This window comes from Ambystoma mexicanum, chromosome 6p (genome assembly GCF_040938575.1).
Source record: "Ambystoma mexicanum isolate Mex_15411 chromosome 6p, UKY_AmexF1_1, whole genome shotgun sequence".
Lineage (NCBI taxonomy): Eukaryota > Metazoa > Chordata > Amphibia > Caudata > Ambystomatidae > Ambystoma > Ambystoma mexicanum.
This window is the reverse complement of record NC_090935.1, coordinates 772,382,184-772,409,976: the sequence shown is the minus strand read 5'-3', so window position 1 is coordinate 772,409,976 and position 27,793 is coordinate 772,382,184. Positions and strand designations below refer to the sequence as shown.

The following is a 27,793-nucleotide window of genomic DNA, read 5'->3' as shown; positions in this document are numbered from 1 at the left end:
TTACAGTAAAGTGTTACAGAAGGCAGTTACAGATTGCAAATTATATATACATAAAACATAAATATATACATAAATTTACAAGGGGGTGTCAGTCAGATCCAATATATACAAAGGTAATCAAGAGGGTACAGCAGGCAGCATAAGTTACAGAGGGGTGGGCAGAGCATCGTCTTGCTCATAGAGACATTGTTTTGTTCTGTTTTTGAAGGATTGGAGGGAAGGGACATTCCTGAGATCATTGGGTAGGGAGTTCCAGAGCTTCACTGCCAGGACTGGGAAGCTCGAACCTCTGGCAGTCTGGAGCTTGAAACTGGGAATAATGAGTGTGTGTGCTTGTGCAGATCTTAAAGGTCTGGAAGCTGTTTGTTGAGTGAAGCGCTCTGAGAGTTAGGCCGGTACCGCATTGTTTGGAGCTTTGTGGCTTAGAACAAGTGTTTTAAGGGCGATACGCTGTGAAATGGGGAGCCAATGTATGTTGCGTCTGGTGGATGAGATGTGGGCGCGCCTGGGTATATTAAGAGCAGCTCTGATGGCGTTATTCTGGGTTACCTGAAGTTTATCAATGTTTCTTTGGCTCGTTCTGAGGTAAAGGGTGTTGCAGTAGTCAGTTTTAGATAAGATGAGGGTTCTGCCGAGGATCAGGCAGTTGTCCATTGTTAAGAAGGGACGGCAAGCAGTGATTCGTTTACACGTATACGCAGATGATGAAACTACTGAGTTGGTTTGTCTGTTGAGAGAGAGGGTGGAGTCTAGGTAAATTCCGAGGGTTTTAGTGACATTGGTGACATTGATGATTTTACCATCAATGTTGAAAGCCTCATATTTACTGTCAAGTTTATAGAGTTTGGACTGAGAGCCTAGGATGAGTAACTCAATTTTCTCATGGCTGAATCGTCTGAGTCATGGTTCGATTTTAACATGAAAGTGAAATAAATGATATACTACAATTTTGCGTGAATTTGGGAAGGAGTCTCCCTGCACAACTGCTTTTTAATCCCCCTGGCTCTGAAGGATTTTGAAACTGAGGCTGTTGACACCAACTGCTACTCCATTTAGGCCAGAAGCAAGAGGCGGCACTGGTTGAGGATGTGGGGGGAGGGAGGCGCATGTTCAGACCTGAGAACTGGGGCTATCTGCATTGGTTTAGTCTTGCTCCCTCGCTGTCTGCCACTCCCCCCCCCCACTTCAACGGATCCAATTTATTGGAGATAGTGGGAGCTTTCCTTGGGTATATGTCAACAAGCACTTCCTTAACCCAAGACAGGCCAAAGGAGACAACTCAAGGCTACAAATTTTATCCGGCCAAAAGGATGAAATGCTGTGAATAAAGTAAGCTTGCTTACAAATTATGTTTCAATAATCTATTTCGTGGATTTACCTGCATAACTACACCTGTTGATTGTAATTCCGGAAGGGGGGAAAATGGGGGTCGTTTTGCAAATGAATCCTCGACACATGCATGTTCCAGGGATACCTCATCCTGTGAAGTCGCTTCCAATCATGTGACTTTCTGTCACGTTACCTGGGTGAAAGGTTGTGCCCTAAGGCTCATCCCAAAAATCGCTTCAAAATCTCAACTATAGCACCCCTGCAACAGCCCACCATCTTGAACTGAAACACGACCTATGTTCTGGTAATGGCTCTATGAACGGTGCAGTACCTCAATATCTCTGCTCAGCTGCTTGACGATGTTGGTGATGGTCTGTATGTGGTTTTCCAGCAGTCGCTGAGCCATCCCGTCTCCTTGGTACGCACCCCGCTGTCCTCTCAGGCTTGAAACAATGTCATCTTTGAGCCGGAAGGCCTGCTCCAAGAGAATGGCCGTGGTCTTCTCTTGAGTAGACACTCGGTCTTCCAAAAAGTGCACACTCGCCCCGGGAATAGCAGGCAGGAAAGAGTTCCCCCTGTCAAGAAACAAGATGGCATCACGAGTTAGGTATGATCAGAAGAAAGTAGAGGAGGAAGATATGCCGGCTCTATGAAAAGCCACCCAAAAAGTACTTTTGACATATGACTCAATATCTGATACTATCAGTAGTGTAAACAAATAATGTGTCATTTCTGTAGATCAGAGCCCATCCGCTTGTGTTGAAGCTGAAAGCAGATTAAACACTTTTACAAAAGAGTTGCACAGCAAAACTGAAGATCTGAAGAGTGGGGAAAGGCACCTCTAACATATGTTCTTCACAGAAAGCATAGATCATGTAGCATGTTGATAGTCTATTGGCAATCTTAACAGAGAAGACTGCATGCATAGAACACACTGAATGGTGTGGTTTGGTGTTGAGCAGGGGCAGTTGATGCTCATCTGGGATATCACTATAATAGTGCTTAATGGTCGCCTTGGTGTAAGCGATGAACCTTTACTCTGTAAAGTGGCCTGTGTTCTTCTGCAGCAATAATAAGTAGAACCTGGATGCATCTTGTGGGCTGGGGTAATGCATTAAGTGCTGTAATCTTATCACTGCAATGCAGGCACCGGGGGATAATGCTAACCTAAACAAGCATTAGCAAAGTCGATAGGTTTGGTCTATCATATGTCAAGTGCAACCTCAAATACCCCAATAAATTCATGCCATAACTATAAGATAGCAGTAAGGTTCACACCATCACACGTGATAATAATAATTGAAGTACTTAACATAAAACAGGCACAGACTTCTTGCAAAAAGTAGAGGAAAAAGACTTCTCTCGCACATTAGACATCTGGGACTCTTCTCATACAATAAACAGCAGAGGCAACGAATTCCAACTAAGGCACGTACAAAACGTTCCTCTTGTAGCACATCACAATGATAAAAACATACACATGGAGCCAATAATGACAAACGACTAAGGCAGGTCTGTATTCATGTCATGTACTGCGATGTAATAATCCCCATGCCAAAGGTATTTGTTCTGTTATATGTGGCTAAAGTGATGTCCGTGAACCAAAACACAGAGTGTCACACAATAACACCAGTGTTGTAAGTCATGATGGGTGTTGTTAACTCTCAGAGTACCAGTCGTTTTCTATTTTTCATTAACATGAGAGGATAGCTCGGACAGAACACGCTTGTCTTGAAAGCAAGACAATACTGAGCAGAACAGGTTCAAAACCCAGTCCCGCTGTAAGGCAGCTAGACTCCGGCATGAAGCGCGATATAAGAACCCAGTTCAATACGAAGATATACACTCTGTGACATAGAGCTATACAAAATCTCCAAATAAATGTGATAGATGCTGCATGCTGCAGACTGCAACAGAGCAGAGAAATCCAGCAGAGGGTAAGTAGAGGGCAAAGCCATGCCCACATCTGAATCATGTTCGAAGCAAAATGTCAGCCTTTGAGGCACATCGGGAAACTGACTATTCGGCGAAGGTGCTGATTCCATGATGCCTCATGAGCGTAGCATGTATTGCTCCAGGACCAGGGGCCATACTCTGGATGTGTGTCTAGCAGCCTCAGAGGCTTCCAGGTTACTGGTGTAGAACTATATTAGTGCATCTTAGAAGATCAGGATATAGCCGGGGCGGGATTGCAGGGACCATTGGTTGTGGCACCATGACTTGGTGACTTGGGACATCCAGGCAGTCATTGATGGCATTCATTGGGGGTATACTATGTTTTCTCTAAAGTGTGGGGGTGCATAGCTCTAACTTCCATTCACGTGACTCGTATGAAGATGGTTCACCATCATGGGATTGTCGCTGTCAATCATGCGCACAGGCTGATCTCCGATCATTAGCGGGATCCATGGGGGCTTTTTATAAAGCAAATATTCATTTTCAACAGGCCCAGATATAAAAGATTCTTTTATCCAAATAATTTGATTTTCTACTTTAAAACCCAAAATGAAAAGGGGAAAACAAACCGAGTGCTGCTTATGCTGACTTGGACATAGAAAACAAGAAATATGATAAATGTAGACAAGCTAGTGTTTCTACACAGGCGAGCACTGTCACTTTAAGAATACCTCCACCAGGGAACCCCCATCATGCACCGCAACGGAAGAGGGCCTTCCGTTTATTTTTGTGCTCTTGAGGGAGAAACCCTGAACACTGACTTAGACCAAAAAACTTGTTTTTTTCAGACAATTCAACTATTCTTTTTAGAAATCGTTCGAGGTCTACTTGCAAGATTGTAGATTTGCTGACAGAAAAACAAACGTTTTTCATCACGTTCTCCCATTTTTCATGCTTCCTTACGCCGCATGCTGTTTAACAGGTGTCCAAGGTGCAGTGAGTGTAAGGTGGGTAAGAAGGATGCGCAGCACGGTGTAGGTTCTGCTTGCCAGAGCGGCGCCACACCATCATGGCGGTAAGAGAGGGAACAGGAAAGGCTGCACCACAAATTAGGCTGGTTAGGTCGCCCTACAATATCAGAGGACTCTAGCACTTCCAGAAGGGGTCCACGCCATCAAAGAATCGGAGCCAGGAGTCCACTGCTACCTCAGGATTGGCTTTGCCCATGCTTGACAGCCCGGCCCCAGGTCCACCCAAGATCCATCACAGCTGTTTTACTACCCTCCGAGTAGTGTGGTTTGCCATTGACATGTTCCTTGCTGCATAGACCCTCATTCTTTTAAACACCTATTACATGATATCCTTTAATCTTACCATTTATACCTCTTCTTAAATGATTGACTTGAATTAATGCACCATTACACAACCGGGTACATGTTATTCATCTAAACTAGCTCTCATTCTAATACAAATCACTTTTATTTATTTTTATTTTTTATTTATTTATTTATTTCTAATGCGCCGAAGCTCGCAAGCATCAGGGTGCGACAAAGACACAATGACAGAAAGTTCACAGGACGACACAGATAAAGAATGGTAGGAGAAGCAGAGAGAGTGTAGCCTAATGCTGATATGGTGATTACATTGTTATTTGAATAGTATGGTCTTCAGCTGTTTCCTGAAGGATTGGATGTTTCTTTCCAATCCGATAATGCAGGGCAGTTTATTCCAGTAAGAAATTGCCAGGCTCGGAAAAGCTCGACCTAGGCCTGTAGATTTACCAGGGAGAATGGAATAGAGTAATCCTTGTTTTGCGGATCTCAAGCTACGGCTTGGCTCATACCAGCTGAATTCTTTCCTTAGGTATGCTGGGGCCGTGCCGTGGAGACATCGGTGAACCAGGGTCAGTGATTTAAAAATAATACGTTCCTTCACTGCCAACCAGTGAAGGTCGTTTCTGTCCTTGGTGATATGCTCCCGTTTAGATTTTCCTGCAATAGACCTAACTGCATTATTTTGAATAATCTGGCATTGTTTCAAGCAGTTGCTGCTGGCGCCAAGCATTAATGCATTGCCATAATCTAATCGAGACAAAATGGTGGCTCTCGCGATCGTGGCACTGTTTTTAGTGTTAAGAAACGGTCTAATATGGCAGAGGAGCCTCCGATAGTATTGACAATTTTGCTTCAAATAGGCGGTTTGGGCTTCTGCTCCTAGTGAAGATTGTAGATAGATACCGAGGGTTTTTACCTTGTTTGATACTGTGATAGAAGAGTCTTTTTATAGAAAATGAGGAGTAGTCCGAGTCAAGGTTGTTTAAGGCTTTTGCGGTGCCAAAAGTCATAAGCTCCGTTTTGGAGCTATTGAGGCACATCCAATGTGTTATCATCCAGTTTTCAATAGTACTATAGAGGACAGATAGCTTATCATTGTCTATAGAATGGTTTCCGCTTAGCTCCAAAATGAGCTGTGTGTCGTCTGCGAAGTTGGTAAAAAAGATCCCAAGCTGTGATAGAAGGGTACAGAGACAGCAGATATATAAGTTAAAGAGTAGGGGGGAAAAACTGGCTCCCTGAGGGACGCCACAATCCACAGGTTTGGGAGAGGTGGAGTGTCCTCCCCAAGTGATTTTTGAATTCCTATCTTCCAAGAATGATGATACCCAATCAATGGTGTCTTGAGAACAGTTTCCGGCTGAGCATAGTGCCTCTCGGAGCTTTCCATGATCAAGCAAATCAAAAGCAGCCGAGAGGTCCAAAAGGATTAACAGTCCTGCTTTACCTTTGTCCAAGATACTCAGCATTTGTGTCTGCAGATTTAGCAGTGCTGACTATGTGCACTTCTGAAACCCGATTGTTGGGGGTGTAATAAGCTATGTTGGTCTACATATTCTTGTAGTTGTTTAGTAGCAATTTTGTCGAGTACTTTCAACAAGAAATTGCAATTTGTAATAGGTCTGAGGTTTGTAGGATATTGTTGGTCTAGTCCAGGTTTTTTCACCAGAGGGGTGACTGACTGTTTTGATTCCTATCGGGACTTTTCGGTCCCTGAATGAAGCGTTTGTCATGCGACAAAGGAAAGGGAGAAGATTTTTGCGTTATCTAAGATCAGTTTCGGTGGTAAGATATTTTCAACGCAAGTGGTGCAGTTCATGGATGAAAGAGTATCGTGCATGTCTTTGATTGAGACTGGTAAGAATGTGAATTTAGGGACGTTTGACTCAGGGATCTTGACCTTGAGGAGGTGGTAATGGGTCTGATACTTTACAGTTTATGATGGAGTCTCTGGCTCTTTTGATTTTATTTGAGAAAGCGATTTGGACTGCTTCGCAATCAATCAAAGTTGGTTGAAAGGGCGAGGAAAGGGTGGGTCGTTTTTCGAAGGATTTTAGAATTTGAAACAATTTCCCAGTAGAATTGGAAGCACTGGTAATTTGGTTGTTCTAGTATTCACTTGTAATTTACTGCAACAATCCAAAGCACAGTTTATATATTTATGTATGACACACACATTTATATGACATATTCATCTCATGTGCCTCAAACAAGAATTATTTATATAACAATCCACTACAATACGATACAGCCAACACATTTAATGATACAAAAATACACACATTTCTAAGACGGATAAAGTGCTAAAGCATAACAAAACAAAATCTATATATATTTCTTCAATCTCATTCTGTACATAAACCAGTGGCAGATAAGGTGGAAAAATATATTTAATATCAAGGCATCTTCACGTAGAACATCACCTCACCAAACTAGCAGTCTGGGACAGAGGTCTAAATCCAGGAAGATATAGGTTTAAGTAGTGAACGAGAATGTTAGTTTGGAGAGGATATGTTGTACATGAAATTGCATTGACATTAAATATATGTTTATGTATTTATGTAACCTGTGTTCATTGTATTGTATAGAGAATTGTTGTTTGGCACACATGAGATGAACATGTCTTAAGAAGATGTTGAGAGAATAATCCTGTTTTGTATTATCTTATGGTGACTTTAAAAAGGCTTGAAAAAAACCTTTCACCTCAAATGTGTGAAATGTGACAGTAAAATATTCCATTTGAGCCAAGTCACACATGCCGCAATGCTGCCTAGTAATCATCTGCTGGAGGTTCACCTCCAGTTCAGAGCCATGCGAACAAGGCCTTGTGGATATGCAAATGAGTTCAAATGCAAGCTTTTTGCTCTAGAAAAGTTAATTTGTCTTACAGGGCAGTGTTACTTTATTCATAGCTTAATCAACCCAAGGTAGACTTTTTCAGGACTGAAGACAACTACATACCTGGATTCATCATTATTATGGATCATCAGTGTAGCTTAGTCTGACAGTCTTGGGGTTTGGGCATTGGTGCATGTTTAACAAACACCAACAAAGATATGGGGCCTCTTTATGAGGTTGGAGGTAACCCGCCAGTGCTACCGGCGGGTTGCCGCCAACCCCGTAACACCGAATTTGTCACCTGACTTCCCGGTGCCACCAGGACTTGTAAGGGAAGTCAGGCGGCAGATTTTGTAAGTCCCCATTCCCGTGGAGTCCTATGGGACTCCACGGGAATGGGAACTCGGAAGCACTGTCACTGTCAGTGCCAGTGCTTCAGTGACATGTCTACCAGCAGGGGCTGTTTCGCCCAGCAGGGTCAGACCTGCCGGGCTCAACGACCCCTGCAGGCAGACTTGTAGTGTGGCGGGCCAGAAACAAGGGTGTTGGTAAGTTTACCGGCACCCTTGTTTCCAGACCGCCACACTCGGAATGAGGCCAATGGTGTGTTTAAAAAAATTGGGAAACACCCTTTAACCTTAAATCTAAAAGTAGAATATTCCATATTAGTAGCAGGCGAGGGGGCTGTGGCTCCCTCCAAGCCAATGAGGAGGCTCAGTACGGGGTCCTTACCACAAAGGAAAATACGCTGCTTTGAGCCTTCCTTTGCAGGGAATCCCCCACCTCCCCAATTACCTTGTGCTGCGTTGTCCCTCACTGGTGCCAGGAACAGTAGTTTTCCCGGCACATTTCTACCCCGCGAAGGCTACCATGGAAAGGGAGAAGGGACTATGTGTAGTCCCATCTCCCCATTCTGTGGTGCCCATTTTCTTTGTTTACTTTTTTAAAACACTTTTTAATGGCTGCCATGGAAAGGGAGCAGGGACTACTTGTAGTCACTTCTCTCTGATCCATGGTGGCCATTTATTTTGCTTTTTTTTTTCTCGAGTTGAGAAACGGTTTACACTACTATTAGTACCCTGTGTAGTTTATTGGACTACACAGCTGAATTTGGGCTAAGATTTGCAGGTGGTGGGAGCGGGTCCATGGTGGCATAAGAATACAAACAGGAGAGTAGGTGAGGAGCAGGAGTGGGGGAAGGGAGGGCAGAGGGAGAACAAAAGTACCAGGGTTAAAGAGTGAGTGGAAAGACCTGGAGGGAGAGGAAGAAATGCAAAAAAAGGAAGGTAAGATTAATAGTCAAGGAGGGAGGAAAAGGAGAGCAAAAGCAGAGGAGGGTGAAAGGCACCAAACATCTACAAAGGAGGAGGTCAGAAAGAATGTATTGGAGCAAAAGGAGGCACAAAGAGAAAGAAAGAATGTAGTAGAGGATGACAGAAAGTTAAGAACATCTGAACAAAAACGAGGTTGAGAGTAGTTCAGATGGAAGGCAAGACCAGGGGATGTGGCGAAAAAACAAAATCAAGAAAACCAAAAGAAACCTTGAATTGACCTGCAATAGCAAGCAACAATAACGTTTGCCAACAGAGCCATGTCCACCAGACACCTTCAAGTCAATCTACAGCCAAGAGGCACCCAATACATTGCATTGCACACTAATCAATTCAAGCCTGGCAGCAGGAGTGGTACCTCCGAATTTTAAGACAGCCTACATCAATTCCCCCAAACAAAAACAGTAAACTCAAAAGATCCACCCAATAACCACCCATCCCAAAAATATCGTACCATGCTCAACCTCTAGAGCTCTATGTCTACAGCCAGATACTGCACAATGTTGAAATGTCAGCATTCTTGATCAAGCACAAGTGAGTGTAAGACCAAAGACAGGAACCAAATCCGCACTATGTACGATGATGAGAAAATCAGCCCTGTGCCCTTATTCTACTGGATATATTGTCAGCTTTTGACAAAGGCATGCATTTCATACTGATTGAGAAACTAAAAGAAGCTGGCCTGACATCCACAGCACTACTCTCGATAATTCCATTTCTCACAGATAGAACTGAAACCATTTGACTACTCCCCTTTCCAGTCAACACCATGCATTATCACCTGCAGATTACCACAGGTATCAGCCCCATCTTCAGCTCCTCTTTAACATCCACATGGCTCTGCTAATGAGATTCACCAAGACACACAGCATCACATACCGCAATTAAGAAGATGACAGCCAAATCATCTTCAAACTCTCCACCATCAGAAATAAAACTCACCTTGACCTCACTAGGTGCCTCAACAAGATGAGGTCATGAATGATAATGAATAGACTGAAAATCAACCCTAACAAAACAGAAATTATAATCAGCCTCATGTAATCAACTTCTCCAACATCAGTCCCATGGTGAAACAAAACAGGAAACTGCCCACAATCTTCTATAGTGGTCAGGATCCAGGGTACAATGATGGATAATTGACTATCCCTAGATCCTCAAATCAATGCTCTAGATAAGAAAAGCTTCTTTCACCTATGATCAATCGGCTGTATCCTACCTTTTATCGCCTTCACACACATGGCCCTTAAAATCATATCCTGCGTTTATCAAGGAACAGCTAGATCAACTGCATCTACTAGACACTCCAGAAAACATTTTGAGAAAACTATGAAGAGTACAAGACACAGCAGCCAGACTGCTAAAGTGAATGGACAAAAGACAAGTTATAACTCAAGAACTTTGCAATTTATTGGCTGCCCATTAATCAAAGAATTCAATTCTCCATAGCTCACAGTGCTTTACATAGAGGGTGGTTAGATTGTATCCAGAGGAAAATCACACCTTAACACTGTGACAAATCCTTCGATGGCGTCCCTTCTCCCCTAGGGGCCAGTGAGGTGAGGCCACTACATGATAGTCCCCCCTCGAGGTGGTACTCAGCAGGTGGATCTCACATGGAGGGAAACCCCCTATGGAACCAGGGACGACTATTCGCGGAGAACGCGGTACACACACAACACCCACACCACTATTTCCATCCCACATTCTCTTTTCCTACCAACCATCCACTCCCATGGGTTTCTGTAGAGCTACTGAGATAGAAACCACTGAGACGAGGATGAATACGCAGGAGTTGAAGGAACTAATGTGTAACAACACTAAGACGAAGAAGAGCTGTGTAGCCCTACCGAATGGACCACGGAACCAACCTGAGCAGTCTTGACAAGAGGAACCAAGTAAGACAAGCCTAGTGATAAAAAGAAAGGAAGGACTACCAGAAAGGGTAGATCCTCCCAGAGGAACCGATAGCATGGAAGCCATCGGGCTTGAGGCGAAGAGGAGGACAGGAAACAGGACGCAGAGGTGACGTCCCTTGCCGGTTTGCAGTCGTCAGACTGAAGACAGAGTTGGAGGGACGGGTGCAGAGTGGCGGCCAGCCCTTAAACCACGCTTCTGTGGAGAGAGACTTCAACCGCCCAGTCTCTAGCACTGCAGAGCCGCCGCAAAGAGAGAAGAAACTGCGTGAGAGAAAGAATGCGGGAAACAGAACAGAGCAACTGGGATGCTCCTTACCTGGCGTGAATCCCGGTAACCAGGGTCTGGGACCCATTGCTGCAGAGCAGACGCAGAAAAAGAAGAGCCTGTGAGAGAAAGAACATGGGAAACAGAACAGAGCAACGGGGATGCTCCTTACCTGATGAGAAGTCCGGTGAACAGGGTCTGGGACCCATCGTTGCTGAGTTGCTGCAGAAGGGGAAGAGCACACGAAAGAGAGAAGAGGCAGGAAACCAAACAGAGCTGCCGAAGTGCTCGATACTTGCAATGAAGACCTGACAATGAACACTGACAGGGACGTGAACCAGGTAAACCAGATACAGAAGATAATGCGGGGGTCTGGGACCACAACCAAATAAGGAGAGAAGTACAATCCCTCTTCCTCGGCAGAGTACCTAGCAGGAGAGTTAACCAGGTCTGTCAATGGGGGAAGGGAGATATTCCGCATCAGTTGTTGAACTGTCGCATAAGCCTGAGAAAGGCCAGGGCAAGGGAGACGTTCCCCCATCTGTTGCTGAACTGCCACACAAGTCTGAGAAAGGCCAGGGGAAGGGAGACATTCCCCCATCAGTTGCTGAACTGCCACATAAGTCTGAGAAAGGCCAGAGGAACGGATACACTCCCCCCATCAGTCAATGAACTGCTGAACAAGCCTGAGAAAGGCCTGGGGAAGGGAAACATTCCCCCCATCAGTTGTTGGACTGCCATCCAAGCCTGAGCAAGGCATGGGGAAGGGAGAAATTCTCCCACCAGTTGGGTTTGAACTTTATCTTGAGAACGGTCAATTTTATACAGTGAAGATTTTGATCCCCTGTCCAGAAGAAAAAGGATTGTTCTCCCGGACCAAAAAAACCTACTGTAAGGGAAAGAGTTAGGATTCTGACACAGAACTGTGGTCTTTTTACTTTGGACATTCCGACAGACCCATTAGCATTTTTAGTTGAGGCAGGGCAGCCCCTCTCCTACAAATAGGGCAAGATAGTGTTTTCTTTTAATTTATCTTCCGAATAAAGGTTTTTGCCAACCACCATCCCACCATACCACCACTGTGTCAGAGTCCTGCTTCTACAACCAATGATGGCAATGAGATCCAGCACTCATGCACTCCTGACAGCAACACCCTACACCAGAAAGGCAATGTAGGTTCGTCATTGACAGCCAGGGTCGCCAACCCCAGAGAACACCCTCCCAAAGGGAATTTGCAAACCGCAGGACCTGCTCACTTTTCAGGAAGTACTCAAGACCCGGCTTTCCACCAGACCACAAAAGGTACTGCTGCTTAGAAGAGGGACCTATCTGACTATAGTCACTGAATCGCCCACCCAGAACCAAACCATATTTGCAATAATACAACCTGATCAGGGTTATTTCAAGCCCAATCAGACTCTGAACAGATCATACAGAACCAAGAAAAGCAATAACCTATCAATCAGCTACCTAACAAATAGGACACAACCCCAAAACCCGTCCATTAGTAGTCCAGTCATGGGAGCCAATAACTGGAAGGCACCATGCAGTAGTCCCATGACCAAATCTGACACTAACCACTACTAATCTTCCAACCTCCAACCCTACCCGCTACACCACATCCTAACATACAACCCTTACACTCAAGCAACATATGCCAATATAACAACCAACACCACCTCGAGACACATATCCCTATACACCAATTTACTGAAAAACCACAAAAACCCACAGTCGAGGCACCAGCTCATGACTTCACAGTCTCCTGATTTACAGATATTCTATTCCAGAATCTATAGATCAACAAACAACTTGCATTCCAGGCCTGAGGCACACACAGAAGACTACAGGCCAGACAAGTTGCCAAGCAAATGTAAAATGCACACTGCTCACAGAGCCTAGGCCAGTTCTTTCTGACCTGCAAGCATCAGCACAGCACTGAAGAAATCACACCCTTGTTGCTCTGGCCCCAATAACCACTATTCTACCCTACGGCTTTCCTTTGCAGAACCCAAAGTGCCACAGGAGCAGGGGCGTTGCTAGGGGGAGGCTAAGGAGGCTATAGCCCCTGATCTTTTGGTTGTAGCCCCGGATAGAATCTCAGGAGCTACAGCCAAAAGACTAGCTAGCCCCGAGTCCCAACACTTCCGACATCAGCTTAGCCCCGGGTCTTTTCCAGACCTAGCAACTCCCCTGCACAGGAGCATGAAAATGGCAGAAACTGTGCTGTATAAGACTCAATAACAAAACCACACAATTTTCAGAAAAGGTACGATCCAAGGCTTTTTGAAGCAAAGGGAACGTAAGTTCAAAACCAACTGGAAATCGAACTTTGTTTAACTTTGGGTTATTGCAGGAAAATAGGGCCTGCTCTGTGTTGATGAAATGTATATCACAAATCAAAGCAGTGCTTGTTAATATTGCCACCACCAGCAAAGGTTTGACAGAAGACTGTTTACACTCTCGAGACTAGAGACATGTGTACAGCTGTAAATGCAGGGGTGGACTGTGAACCAAAAGAGGCCCTGGCAATCATTTTCAAAGTGATATGAAGGGTTATTTATAATGCGCTTAATACCCAGAAGTTTCTAAGCGAAGACCCGGGGATCAAACCTGTGTTGCTCCATGTCATCTTGCTTCCGAGGCGAGCATGTTGCCCCTGAGCTATCCTCCCGAGACAAGTGGCCCCATTTTACACCTTTTCAGCAAGCCCAACCCTCTTCCTATGGGAACATTTGGAACTAAAATAGGTTACCACACAAGAGGCTCAGGGTGCTGAGGCCTACCAGAAAATCTCCAGGTTTCCCTGTAGGCCAGTCCACCCCTGTGTAATGGCAGCGGGAACAGGATACATGCAGCTCTTCAGAGGGAGGTTAATCAGAAGATGAATGGAGGCACTGCATGTAGTTCACTTTGCCAAATCACAGAAAGAAAATGCAAAACCTAGGGAAACACAAGCCAGTATCCACAGGCATGTTTACTCGACATGTTCAGCCCAGTCACCATTGCCCTGATGGTCTCCACTGTGCGTCTTATTCCAAGCCTCTGTTCCCCCCACCCTGCATAGTGACCTTTCCCCATATGCTGTTTCTCCCTAATATCCAAAGGTATTGTGTTTTACACAATAGCTAGTCTGCTCATGGTAAGAAGAACATTAAAAGAGAACACAAAGGTGCTTTATGCGTTTTCTTTTTTGCTTAATCCCAGTTTGCATTAACACGCTCTCGTCGGTGAAGAGGGTATTTCAAGAAAATAAAGAACCTCAGCTAGGAGCAGTACAATATATAGCCTAACACATACAAATGCACCGCCAGTGCATTCAAGAATGCTGGCAAAATATGCAAATAAGTGGACGTTTTGCGCTATTATGTCAATGTTCTAAAGTGAGGCCTTGTGGTGCTGTAGGAAGCTGATAGGAAAAGTGAAGAAAAGAGGAAAGGGGGAATGACAAAGTCAAGGGGAAAGGTAGAGGAATGCCTGGAGGGGGAAAGAACACTAATAGCTGTGGTGATGAATAACTGGTCCAGTCACTGGGTAGTGGGTACATTAATGTTAACAAATATTCTGATTGTGCTGAAGATAGAGTGCTTAGTAGCAAATCCCCAGAAAAAAAGGAAAATTGAAAGCTTTTTGAAGATGAATTTAGTGCAAAATTTAGAGAGCAAAAAAGATTCCAGCTGAGGGGGTGGTGGGAGCTGGAGAATTCTATAGAACAGTACGAGCTCAAAGGTTTCAAATGCTTCACAGATATCTAATATTGCATCATTGCTTTCATTCAGAGGCTTGCACTCTTTGTCTCCTCTGCATTGCCCGGAAAGTGGCCTCTTGTGTCACCTCACAAGGGATTAGTGCCTCGTAGCAATTCTCTTATAGTAAAATAGAACCACTCGGGCCTCGTCCATGCAGCCGGAGCCAATTGCATGCATGAAGACCTTCCATCATGACCCTTCCTTGCTTACCACCTTCTAAGAGGTAGGAGTACACGGGTGCAACAGAATGAAAAAAAGACCAGGCGTTGCTGGCTCGGGGATTACACTGATTTTGAGATTCTGGGCGACGGGACTCTGCAGCAACACTGTGCACAGCTGCATTGTGGCTGGCACGGCGTCAAGGGAACAGCAGAGGAAGGTTGAGACATCATCATGCCTCTGCCAAAAGTAAATATATAATGAGAATAAAAACTAAACAACTAAAATAACAATCATGAGTCTACATGCAGGTGGGGCTTTTCAAAAATACAAAGTCATGCGGCGGGTGGCTCAGACCGCCTGGTGACTTCTGTTGTGAGACAAAACTGGCACAGCAGGGACTACATTTGGGAGGGGGGGGCTCTTCATTTGCATATCTATAATGAACTCATTTTGACTACCATTGTATCGCACACCAGTGACGGGATGCCACACTCAACGAACATGTTAATAGCCCAACATTGTCTATAGTAAATGCAACCCACACATTTATGTAGAAAGAGGTCAGAAACATAAGACCTAAAACTTCATAACTCAAATATTGTTCATTGTTTTGTCTTTATAATGAAAAACTGCAAAGATAAACAAGGAGAAAGCCTATTGCTCTGAGAGATGGTGAGTTGCCGAGTCAGGGTTTGCTTCTCCTCCACTCCCCGAGGGCGCGCCGTGGGATTTCTATAGATAAGACAGCACAGGATGCTTATATGTACCTTATATTTCAGTTTACCGTGTCCTGGCCATGATGCTGTTCTACAGAATAATCCCAGAGGGAATCCTATGACACCTAGGCGCTACACACAGCATATCGCTGCACACGCTTTCCCAGCTCTCATCACACCTTTTCACAAGGATGTAGCTAGGGGACTGGTATTTTTCCTAATGGGGTCATTCAGAATGCCAATAAATGTAGCCCTTCTTAACCCCAAGATTATTTGGAAATGACATGCAGGACAAGGTCTAGGCTTGCTCCAGGGAGCCTGCGTGCAATCATTTTCCTTACTCTAAAAGCAGAGAGTAAAACTAAAGAGTAAAACGAGGCAAACTCGCCTTTGCTCCTTAGTTTCACTCTCCACTTTGACAGAAACACAACACTGCCTGCAAATTTGCTTTAGAGGTGGTGTTTTACAAGGGATGACAATGAAATCTGCCTGTTCATGAGCAGGAGCTAATGTGAGGCGTATTACATTGAAATCCATTCGAAAATGACCCTCTCTGAGTTGTACCGGCCTCACGGTGCCTGTGGACCTTTGCCCATAGCATGTTTTTTGATGGCATTCAAACCCTTCAGCTTCGTCATCATCCCCGGAGCCGCAGTAGGCCTGGAAATAACAAAGCCTATGCCCGTTGTTTAAAGGACAAAGGCCCCTTTTGGAATCTGTGGATGTTGGATTGGTGGGATGGTGTTAATCCTATTTCACATGTATACATATGTTGCGTTGTTCTTGGCATCAAGACACATCTCCTCCTCTCTCCACTTGGTTCTAAAACAGGCTGGGCTCTCACCCTGAACTCTCATGTAGAAGCCCAGAGAACTTCTTGGATTGGCCCTAGTAGAGCTTGCGAGCACCACTGTTCTGTACGCCAGAGCTCTGTTCTCTTTAATGACCATATCCACTTTCCTGTCTGTCGTTCCCCTGTGTAGCATGATTTCCCTGCGTGCTCTTTCCAATCCCTTGACAGTCGCATAGTTTCAATGCCTGCTCTCAATCCGGTTGTGCATTTTGCTGATTATTATGGCTATTAATTGCCTATCCCCACCTATTTTATGTTCAATTTGCACCAGAGCCACCATGACAGAATCGCTTCCTAGCGGGGGACAGGTGAGAGAGGCAGATGGAGAGAAATGGGATCCTTGTTTGCTTCTCCTTCTGCAATTTCAGCTCAGAGAAGTCTGAACCCTTGCTCTTCAGCTTCCTTCTGAGGTCCTGCATACCTACGTGTGACATCAGCATACGTTACTTATCTTCTTTGCTGCCCCAAAGTCCTTCTCCCAGGTTATCACTTCCAGGTCCTTGTGTCAGCCCCCTTTTTATTCTCCACATGAGTTGTCTGCCCCTGCCCTTCCTCATTGCGAAGGCGTCAGGTGCTGTGAGTGCGAGAGCGGGAAGAATTAAGTCTTCAGCTTCTTTTACTTCCGAATCCCAGAATAATGGTGTGTCACACGGGGTGATCAGATCATTGCATATTTATATACAACAGGATACTCTGGTAAATTCCATATTGCTTCTCCAGAAGCTGTCTTCCAGTACAGAAAGCTAAGCAAGGAGCAGGTTCGAAGGTCACAAGATGCCCACTTGACAGCTGCAGAACAGCCAAATCCTGGTGACGCACAGACGGCATTTAAGATGTGCCCCCATGTACCCAAAAGTATGATGATCATAAGTTGCCCATGCTGGTGGGAGGGGAAACTCTAAAAGCTACACATACGTTAGGTATAGTCATGGTTCTACTTATGGTCACGACCGCCACATTCCAATTCACATCGCACATGTGTCACCTCCTGTGAGCCATGTGTATTCTGGTCAGCCGGGTGTAGCATCAAATGGCAGGATGAAAATGTGGAGGGTTGGCCCTCCTCTTTGATCTCTTTGTGAGGGAAGGTAACACCCTCTTCCCGAGACAGCCGCACAGTGCTCAGGCATCAAGGGAGCACACCCATCCAAAAGGAGTAGTCTCACACCAGGGTTCTGCATCTCTAGTGAGAAGGGAAGTGGGTGGGATTATGATAGGCAGGAGGGCTCTGGACCAGGGAAAGAGGCTTTCACCATCTTGATTCTCACTGTCTCTATCTCTCTTTCCTGTCCCCTCCACTTACTCTAGAGCAAAGCACTTTGGGTGTGACATCAGAATGGCAAGGTCCACTCTGTTCAAAAGCAGGTATTCGACCAATAAGGCAGGCTAACTTTAACTGAGGGAAGGTAACACCCTCTTCCAATCACAGGCCAATCACCTGGGGAATTGTGCCTTAAAAAGAAGAGGTCTTCCACCCCTTCATCAGACAGATTCGCTCATTTTCTCTTGGATCCTTTAAGGTTGCAGATTTATTCTGAAGATTTCACTTGACTTCCTTTGGGAGAGTTATACTCTCCAAAGCCCTTAGTCTGAGGTGAAAAAGGAATCATCCAAGCCAGAAAGAAGATCTGTCCCCTACCACTCTCAGGGCACATCGGAAGTAACCTCTTCTCTGGATCAGGACTTACCACTCTGCAGTTGGGAGAGCAGACCCTGAATGGAACCATCCTATCCTCGAGTCCACCTGAGTAGGCCTCACAGCAACCAGAGGACCAGACCAGCCAAAGCTCCCTGTTCACTGCACCGAACCTGTTGCTCCGTGTTCACCGCACCTGAAATAATTCGCCTGAGGTTTTTGCTGCACTCTTCCACTGCATTGAACATTGCTTGCACCTCCGACTAGCTCGAAATGGCATTGTGTCCTAGACAAAGCTGCTCACCTGATAGGCCTGAAGCGATTGCTCAATGCCAGGACCTGTACCGAATCACTGGAGAGTCACATGCCAATTCTATCCATGCTACAACTACACCTCGACCTAGCTAGACCGTGAACTGCCGCCTCATTAATCGCACCTTGATGCACCAGAGATCACTGCTTCGACGACCATCGCCTGCCGACTCGAACCACTGGAGCGTCACTCATCGACCCCTCACTGTGGCTAAAACCCGAGTTTGCCTGGCCAACGGCGAAGCGCTCCTGAGACCGCCCAACCTGCATCTTTGAAAGCCGCCCTTCTCCTGAACACAGCACCCGCATTTGCCCCTACTCAACACCCGCTTGCTGCCGGAGTCTCCACAATCCTACGTGCCTGAACTGAGCCTGATCAGCTCACATCTCTGTTTGACCCTGGATCTGACTGCGTCAGCCCACCAAGAACTATATTCAGATACTGTTGACTCTGAACTGCTCCCTTTGTCGACTGGGACCATAGAGACCGGTTAGGTCATGATTACTCCTATTTTCAACAATATATCCTTTTTGTGGTTAGTACTTTACCTACCACGCCTGGAACTACGTTCAGAGTGCTACTTTCTCCAGTTTGTTGCATCTTCTCTGTTCTTCCTCTGGCATTGGGTTTTTGTTCAGTATGTTCTATTTCGTTCTACATGCAGATGGCGTTTTTGATTAAAGTATATATATTTTTGTAGAACCTTGCTTGGACAGTCCCTTTATTTTGAACTGTTATACTTTGTTGTTTGGGTCACTACTGGTTCACCTTCACAGCTCTATTAAGAGCATAACCTTCCCTTGTCTGACCTTATCACAGAAGGCAAAGTTATATCTCTTAACCGTCCATGTTTTACCTTTATGATTGCTTTTTGTTTTGGTTTGAGTGGGCCATTTTACCCTTAATCATCCTTGTACTCCTGCAAAGAAGAATCCAATTTGTTACTTTGATTCCAATGTGGAGGGAGATTGGAGCCCCATGGCCTTCAGACAGGCCTGTTTGGCAAACTATTGTCCTGGGTGTTATGCACCAGTACTGATGAATGATCCCCACTTTTGTGGATAGCCCAGGGGCAACATTCTCGCCTTGGAAGCAAGATGACACCAAGCAACACAGGTTCGATGCCCGGATCCACGCTTAGAAACCTGTGGGTATTAGGTACGTTATAAATAACCTATCATATCAGATCACTTCTGTTAAAGAAGACATGCACCTTGCACTTACCCTGCAGCTCCATATTCATTCTGTCTCTCAATAGTCTGTGGCCTCCAACCACTCAATTTCCTCAGACATGGGGAGGGGGGCACAAAGTGTGCACTCTGCTTTCATACATCACTGTTTACATTTTGGAGGGGCTTCCAGGATGTGAGTGGTCATTTACTCCATTCCTTGCAGGAGCTTTGCAGCTAGGGTGGCAACCTAACGCCCTGCCATGCCACCCAGACAATCGTTTTGCATGCAATATGAGACATCTCTAATGGTCCTTAAAAGACTTATTTTACGTCAGTGTTCTAAGCCACACATTGACTTGTGGTTTCACATAAAAGTTGCATTTCTGGGGTTTGCAGGTTAAGCAGGAACATAAAACACTATGTGCTATTTGCTTTATTGTGTGTAGATGTGAATAGAACATTTTTCATGGATAAGCGTTGTTGCTTCTCTTTACATCATGTTTCAAATCATCAGAGTGCTGTTGCAAAATCGAAGGATGCCTGAAGGGCAAACAAAAAGATAAAACACTGTTATGCAAAAATGATAATTTTTCATTTTACAAAAATAGTCGAATGACAGTTGAGCTCAAAGGCATTCGAAACAGAAATTGGGTGGAGTTCTAGATCTCTGGCCATCTGACAGGTTTGAGCCATTTAGTAGTTTCATGATCCCGAGTCCACGGTGCACGACAAAAGTATTGTTAGGTCTGAAAGGCACAGTAAATCTTGCAACCTCTGTGTTGTTCATTTTGAAAACCCGCCAGCGAGAATAAGCAAATCAACACTCTTCAGAAATTGCTAAATACGCTAGGGTTGAAGAAGAATTCTTTTATTAAAGTTACTTTCACATTCTCTTCAGCAAGACACGTATTTCAATAATATGCCACTTAAGCGAGGAAAGGAACAGATTTCTGATTGCTGTTTGCATTCTCTGCGGAGTTGAAGAAAGTATGCGTTCAGTGCGGCCTGAGGCGGGAACGTGGGCGTTGCGCATGGAAAATGTGTGTGTGCGTGCTAGTGCGCCGTGACGTCACTCTAAAATCCAGGCAAGGAGAATGCACGGATGTGGTCTGGCAGATCATCATCAGGAACGATGGCGCATACCCTGCTTATAAGTAAATCAGTACTAAGACATGCATGGCATAACCAGTGGAGTAACTTTGCTGAAAATGTTGGGGGGGACATGACAACTGAAGGAAAGGGGTGGGGTGAAGGGAAGGTGGATGGTGGCTCTGAGGGATCGTTTCGGGCAAATAGTTAAAAAGAATTTGGTCGAATAGTAGATTTGACCAAATCCGGTCACCACTACTAGTTCAGAGCCAAAGATACCGAACATGAAGAGCAGTGGTTGCAGGGGTGGCCAGCCCATGTTTGGTATTTTTGGCTTCAGCGGTTACGGGGGTGTCCCCCGCTTCCTCAGCATTGGTGGCAGGGGACCCCAAAAAACAAAAAGAAGAAAAGGGACGTTGCAGCGTCAGATCCGACCCGTGTTAAAGGGATGGATCTGATGCAGCAGGTTACAGGAGAGGCAGCAGATGGAGAAAAGGTAAGTGGGGGCTTTATGGGTGTACTGGCGGTTCGAGGGGACATGGTTTTTTTTTTTTTTACCAAGGTAAAACCATATTCGCAGCGAAAATTACTATGGTTAATTCTGCTGTGATTTTGTACGTCAGATTACATTAAACTACTACACTAAACTACTAAACTACTACACCACAAGAATCCATTGTTGACTATTTGTTATAACTTTCATAAGACTGGTGGCGTATCTTTAAAATTCAATTGGGCCCGCACGCATCTTCAGCCGGCCTGCCATGCACCCAGTGACACAACATAACATTCACAAACTTAATTCCACTAGAACATACACACAATGCATTATTTATCATCCATTCAGACATAAAAGGCACCACACATATGTTTGCACACACTCACTCACACACAAATGCACCCAGCACCTCCACTGACATACACTGTGTGCACACAACATTTATATGTACATTTACAATAACCCATGGAACCAGTGGCGTAACGTCCATTGAGGACACCAGACTTTATCACCCCGTGATACCTGAAATATTGGGCTATGTTGACTTTACCTAGTTGAACTATAAAGCCATGGCCAAAAGGAACAGATTCACTGGAATGTTAGCAATTTGCCTGATTCTTCAGAAAACATTGGTTAATGCAGTGCAATGGGTGACCAAGTATAATTGGTATATATCTTTTTAAATGCCATATATCTCCAAACTTGGGTTCTGCACAGCGCCTTATATGTCTACGTGCTGATAGGTTTTTTCTACAAGATTCTGACTGATTAAAATTAAGGTATGTTTTCCTGTGTGCAAATGGGTGCAAGCAGTGGAATACTGAGCGGGAGAGTCACAAAGGGGTGGTCAAGCTACCCCCCCTGTAGCTCTTTTACGAGCCAGACCGGGACATTTCTCATTGGGACACCTCTCCCATTCGGCACCCCAAAGAGGGTGCCCAATGGCAAAGTGTCCCGCTGGCAAGACAATGTATGATGAGCAATTCCTGTTCAGCACGCTCATTGTCCTGGTAGCAGGACACCTTACCCCTTCCGAAGGGTAGAGGTTTCCCGCTGCCAGGACAATGTCCCAAGGAGCACCGGGCAGCAGAGGGTCCTCATGTTGCTCTGTATCAACCGAGTATTACAATGTGAGCCATTAGGCACTGATGGGAGGGAGGGGGTTACTATTAGCAGGGACTTTTGTCCTTTTAGAAATGTGAATGGGAGGGAGTGATCAGAAGTGAGAAGGGTGTAGAATGTTGCATGCTTTATGAAATAATGACTATGGCTTTAAAACCCAAGGAGGATTTGTTAGTCTCACATTAATCTGCATGATGCTATTGTTACTTTGCATGCAGAATGGGGAGAATGAAACTAAAGCCATACTCCCATTGCTCAACATATTTCTATGACAATGTATACAGTGTATGGTTAGTTTACTATGAAAGGCTAGTTTATTAAGTAATGTGGTTTGCCTCCAATGCATTGCTATAAATAATTGCATGTTATATGTATTATATAAATAATAAGCACATAACAAGTAAAGCAAAACCTTAATAAATATCTAGATCAACTAAGCCTGGAGAGATAGGCACGGTCGCTTAAATTGTCCACATCCCAGTTTCACCATTTAACTAATTGTGTGATTCTGAGCAAATCATTTAATCACATTGTGCCTTATCTGCAGCTCTGTAAGTCATTCTGATTCACTTTAAAGCTTATGTTAATGTATCATGCTATTATAATGGAAAAGGCTAATGACTATAGAGTTGCTCAACATACAACAATAGTGCAATTTAGGTATTTTGCACCACAAAGTTATTTGTCACTTGGCTTATTTATGGCAACCTATTCTAAAGTCACTTCCATGGTCCCGCCAAGTATCAAAGACTGATGATGCGCCTTGCAATGTCCTTTTCTGTGAAGTCACTTCAGTTGGTGCAATCCATATGCTAACTAGGAAGTTTGCATGTATTTTGCCTCAGAGGGATTGGACAGAGCTCCCCAACAAACATACACAAACACAATTAAAAATTATTTAAAAAAATAAAAAAAATAAGTACCTCTGCTCTGCTTTCAAATGCTGCCCGGGCCACATATCATGTAACACTGACCTAACCTTGTCGCATGCACTCACGCGCCTCCAGACAGAAACAAGGACGCTGAATGAGCTTCCTAGTTCCTGTCTGTATGTTGCACGAAACCGAAGCCAGAAATCGATGCTCTGTCCCGCTGGTCCCCGGAAGTGCTGCTGCTAGCGTGACAGCACAGGCACCAGGCCCTGCAACACCCAGTTCAGCACCCTGGCTGCTGACTTTGAGACAGGCCAGCCTGGGTGAGGGACTGAGCCATGCAGGGCATCCCAGCCCTGAATGTGTTGCAGCACGGCTGCCATACATCTCTGAATTATGTAATGAGACAGCGAAAGCCTTGCTGAGCACCCCAGCGGGGCTTGCACTGTCCAATTACATAATTGATGATTGCGGCCCCCTGCCCTCCCTCCAAAAGATGGGGGGGGACAAAAAGGCATGCCACAGAAGTTGGGGGGGACAAAACCCCCTGCGCCCCCTATAATTATGCCCATGGGCATAACAGGGAAGTCCTCGCTACATACTGAATTATAAGAAACAGATATAGGGACCCACTGAGACGTTTTCCAACAAATACGGTTAAGTAATTGTGCAGAGCTAGTTGTGAAAATGGATGTGTCTGCCAAGTGATGTGAAACCCTTTGGGGCCCAGCATAAAACTAGCAAACACAAACTGTAGCGAACAGGGAAGTACTGGAAACCAAAAGAGGCCAGGATATAATTTTCAAAGTGGCCCCATACTACACATTTTCAGCAAGCCCAACCCTCTTCCTATGGGAAAATTTGGAAATACCACACAAAAGAGGCCCAGGGTGCAGAGGCCTACCAAGAAATCTGCAGAGATCCCTCTAAGACAGTCCACCCTTGGTAGTGAAGGCCTGGCACAAGTACACACCAACGCACAAAGGTGCCACAGCCTCATCAGCAAAGGTTAAAATGCATGCTGGCACTGATGTAGGTCGGACAGCTCCCAAAAAGTCAAACATCAAAACTGGTTGCTCAAATTCACATAAGCACGCAGATAAAACAACAATATGCATGCAATGAATGGTGAAAAGAATATCATAGGTAAATCCTTGCAGAAAAAAGTGAAAGGAACAAAAACCAAGGCAGAGGCTCTCCACTGGGACTCAACAAATTACATCATGTAGTAAAAAACATCACCACCAAACCAAATGATACGGAACATTGTCACAGGACGTTAATCTCTCAGTTTGCCAACCACAAGTGTCTTCGTGGCCAGGGCCGGCCTTAGGGTTGTGCCGCCCGGTAGACCGGCCGGAGCGCCATTAGGCCCCCACCACGCCTGCTTAGGAGAGCCTTTCAAGTGCTCAGCCGAGGTGGCGTAGTGGTGGGAGAAGATGCAGCAGGCGCACTATTGTTATTAAATGCGCCCGCAGCAGTGGCACACATCTCTTTTTGCGGCAGAGCTACCTACTCTTGTGCTTCTACAGGAAACAATGTGTTTGTCTGACATCTACCTAGATGGCTTCACCGCATATTCGCACAGTGCTCAAAGAGGCAGTTTGGGTTGTCCTTCAGCTGGTTTGGCTATACTGATTCAAAATAGCTTTAAATTCACTTCTAAATTTATATATTCTTCGGCAGAATTCTTAGTCATTGGGATAATTTTTGAAGCATTATATCCCCTCAGTATTTTAGTCATGTCCTTATATTGGAATCCCAATGCCATATATCTGGACACAGTGCTGGAAAATCTAAATTCAGTATTAATGGATGCAATTTCTAACAAGCCGAACTATGGAAACATAATAGGAGGAGACTTTAATTCCTCACGGTTGCCATATTCTAACTCAACACTTGACACCCAGCTCGGTGCATATTCACGGTTGCCATATTCTAACTCAACACTTGACACCCAGCTCGGTGCATATGCAGCTCTATCTCGAGAAAAAGGGATTTTTTGGACCCAATTATTAGAAGAGTGGGATATCCATATTCTTCTACCAGATGATCACCTCTCAAATGTTACATGGCATCGAGGTAATAGTAGCTTGTGCATAGATTATATCACGATATCCCATTTACTGGCAAGCAACAGTGGCCCCCGGAACGTATGTAATCCTAACTTAGGTCACCACATGATTCTAAAATGTAATATATCTTTTGCGGCTAAACAATTTCATTCTAATCCGAATCTTGCATTGGTACTAATTGATAGATACACATTGTCGATCTGCTGGAACCCCAGGTTGTGTAGGCTTCTGACTGCCAGAGTCAGTCGAGATTCTTGGATCATAAAAGATCCTGATTTATTGAGAACCGTGAGCAAGGTGACGGATGCATGGAACATCTGGATGATACATGCGCATCTTAGAAGCCTTGCTCCTCAGGAACAAGCAAATCAGGTAATATCTCATCCCAATAAATTCACTTGAAGGATAATCAATGATCAATTTTCTAGTTAACAAAAATTCTAGAGATATTTGGGTGATCCTGAGGAATCCACTAGGCTGTCAAGTACATATTTTTCATTCTGCCATCTCAGGAAACACTTGGACACAATGTTACAAGAGCAAATATCAACTGCCACAGGGCTTCATTGCCTTTGACATCCAAATATTAAAAAGTTCCATCCCGGCCAAATGCCCATGGGAAGTCCAGGATGTGCAATGGGCGATTAAACTCCTTAAATTCTCTAAAGCAGCAGGTCCCGATGGGATTCTGCCTTGTGTTTTCAAAGATGATCCTCACTTCTGGGGTACAATCTTGAAGAGGCGCTATGACATTTTTCAAACCAAGGTCATTCCACCTTCATTGTTAACATCAAGAATTATTCCTCCGTATAAAAAAGGCCCCATTGGAATCCCTTCTATCTTTCGTCCTGATTGCCCTGATAGATGTCGCTGCCAAAGTATTTGCTACATTAACACTTAAAAATCTGAATTGCTTTATTTCAACTCATAACATACTATCCCGATTTCAGACTGGTTTTAGAAAATTAATGGGTACTCCGTTGAATGCCACCATTTTAGCCCATCTCCTGGCATCCTAGCAACAGTCTATAAAAAGTCCCATTTATATGGCACTTCTTGACCTGTCAACTGCATTTGACAGTGTAATTAGAGGTATCCTTTGGCATAAAATGCAACACTATGGTATTCCAACACATCATTGCAATCATTGCTTTATTGCACACACAAACTAATTAGAGAATATGTATTGCACAGTCAGGGTTGCTTACAGACACAATCCCTACAGAAATCGGTGTAAAGCAAGGGTGTAATCTAGCTGCAGTACTTTTACCTGGCTGACATCGATTCCTTATGGACTGATTCTGCAAGCATTCCTGTAAGATTAGGAGATTTGCGACTAAATTGGCTTGCCTTCGACGACGATCTCATACTCTTCAACCGCACACATTTTGGGTTACAGAAGAAACTTCAACGCTTTTCCATATTTTGCAAACACCACAACTTGGTCACAAATTCAACGAAATTCAACATCCTTGTATTCTCCAACAAGAAATAAGTGCTGAGATTCCAATGGAACATTGTAAACAATTCAATCCAAGGCACGATGGGACTGACATACTTGGGCTATAATCTTACTAATACCAACTCGCTAAAGATGTGGCATAGTTCTTTAACTACCAGAATTGCCCCACTGATAGCACAAATGAAGCCTATATATTACCAACATTGCAAATTCTCGCTCACACCTTTGTTTGACTTTATTTATTAAAAGTAGAGTCGATCATGCTTGATCTTTGCCTGCTTGACATTGGTAAAATTATTAATAAAAAGGGTCTAATTTGGAAATCTGTTCTTGGCCTACCTAAAAGTTTGCCCATTGTCACAGTCAACCACGAGCTTGGATTGATCTCATTGGCTTCAAAGCTTCAATGGAGAAGACTCAATAATTATGCCAAAATATCACATCCACCGCCCACTTCCCTGTATGAGAACTTACCACTAATGCTCGCAAACTCCTCACGAGCTTTGATTTTGTTATTTGACAATCAAATGTTGTCTTTGCTTGCTATGATTGATATGGAACCTGTAGATCTTCAAATCCGCCCAGCGCTTGTGAAGAAAAAACTTTTTCAACTTGACTGGGCTTCTACCTCAGATCCTATTGCTACATATCGATCGTATGCAGAATACGCCAAATTTAGACACAAGAAACATTTTTGCATGCCTTACTTAACACGTTTCCGCCGTTACCGAGCTAGGAATGTTTACATGATATTTAGACTAAATCTACCTCACACCAATGCGCGTATTAAATATTGGAATCTTAATAATGATTCAGCAAATGATGGCCTCTGTCGCTTCTGTCAGAGCAGCACAGAGCCGGAAACATTGAAGCACCTGTATTCTGTAGTTTTTTTGAAAAGCAGATATTATTAACGCTGGGTAAATATGTACCTTCTTCCACATCTGTCTGCTGTGAACTGTTGTGGCCGAGTTGTATGCGGGGACGTAGCGATGCCTTAATTCTCTCGTTGGTACATCTATTAAGTTGCATACAGGTAAAACTCAGCGAATTTGAGAAATGGAAAATGACATTGCATCAAAAAGTTTTTATATATTTTGAATTCGTGTTTGTTTCGATCACTACAATAGGTGCGACTAAGCTACATTATGGTTGGACTGA

General features: G+C 44.4%; 1 protein-coding gene across 1 annotated transcript in view; it reads right to left on the bottom strand.

Moving 5' to 3' along the window:
• FAM81B (family with sequence similarity 81 member B) overlaps positions 1-27,793 on the bottom strand; it is a 627,314-nt gene that overhangs the window by 466,151 nt on the left and 133,370 nt on the right. Inside the window, exon 3 of the mRNA XM_069627645.1 lies at positions 1,661-1,904. Coding sequence (XP_069483746.1) covers positions 1,661-1,904 — 244 coding nt within the window. The remainder of the gene's footprint in view (positions 1-1,660; positions 1,905-27,793) is intronic.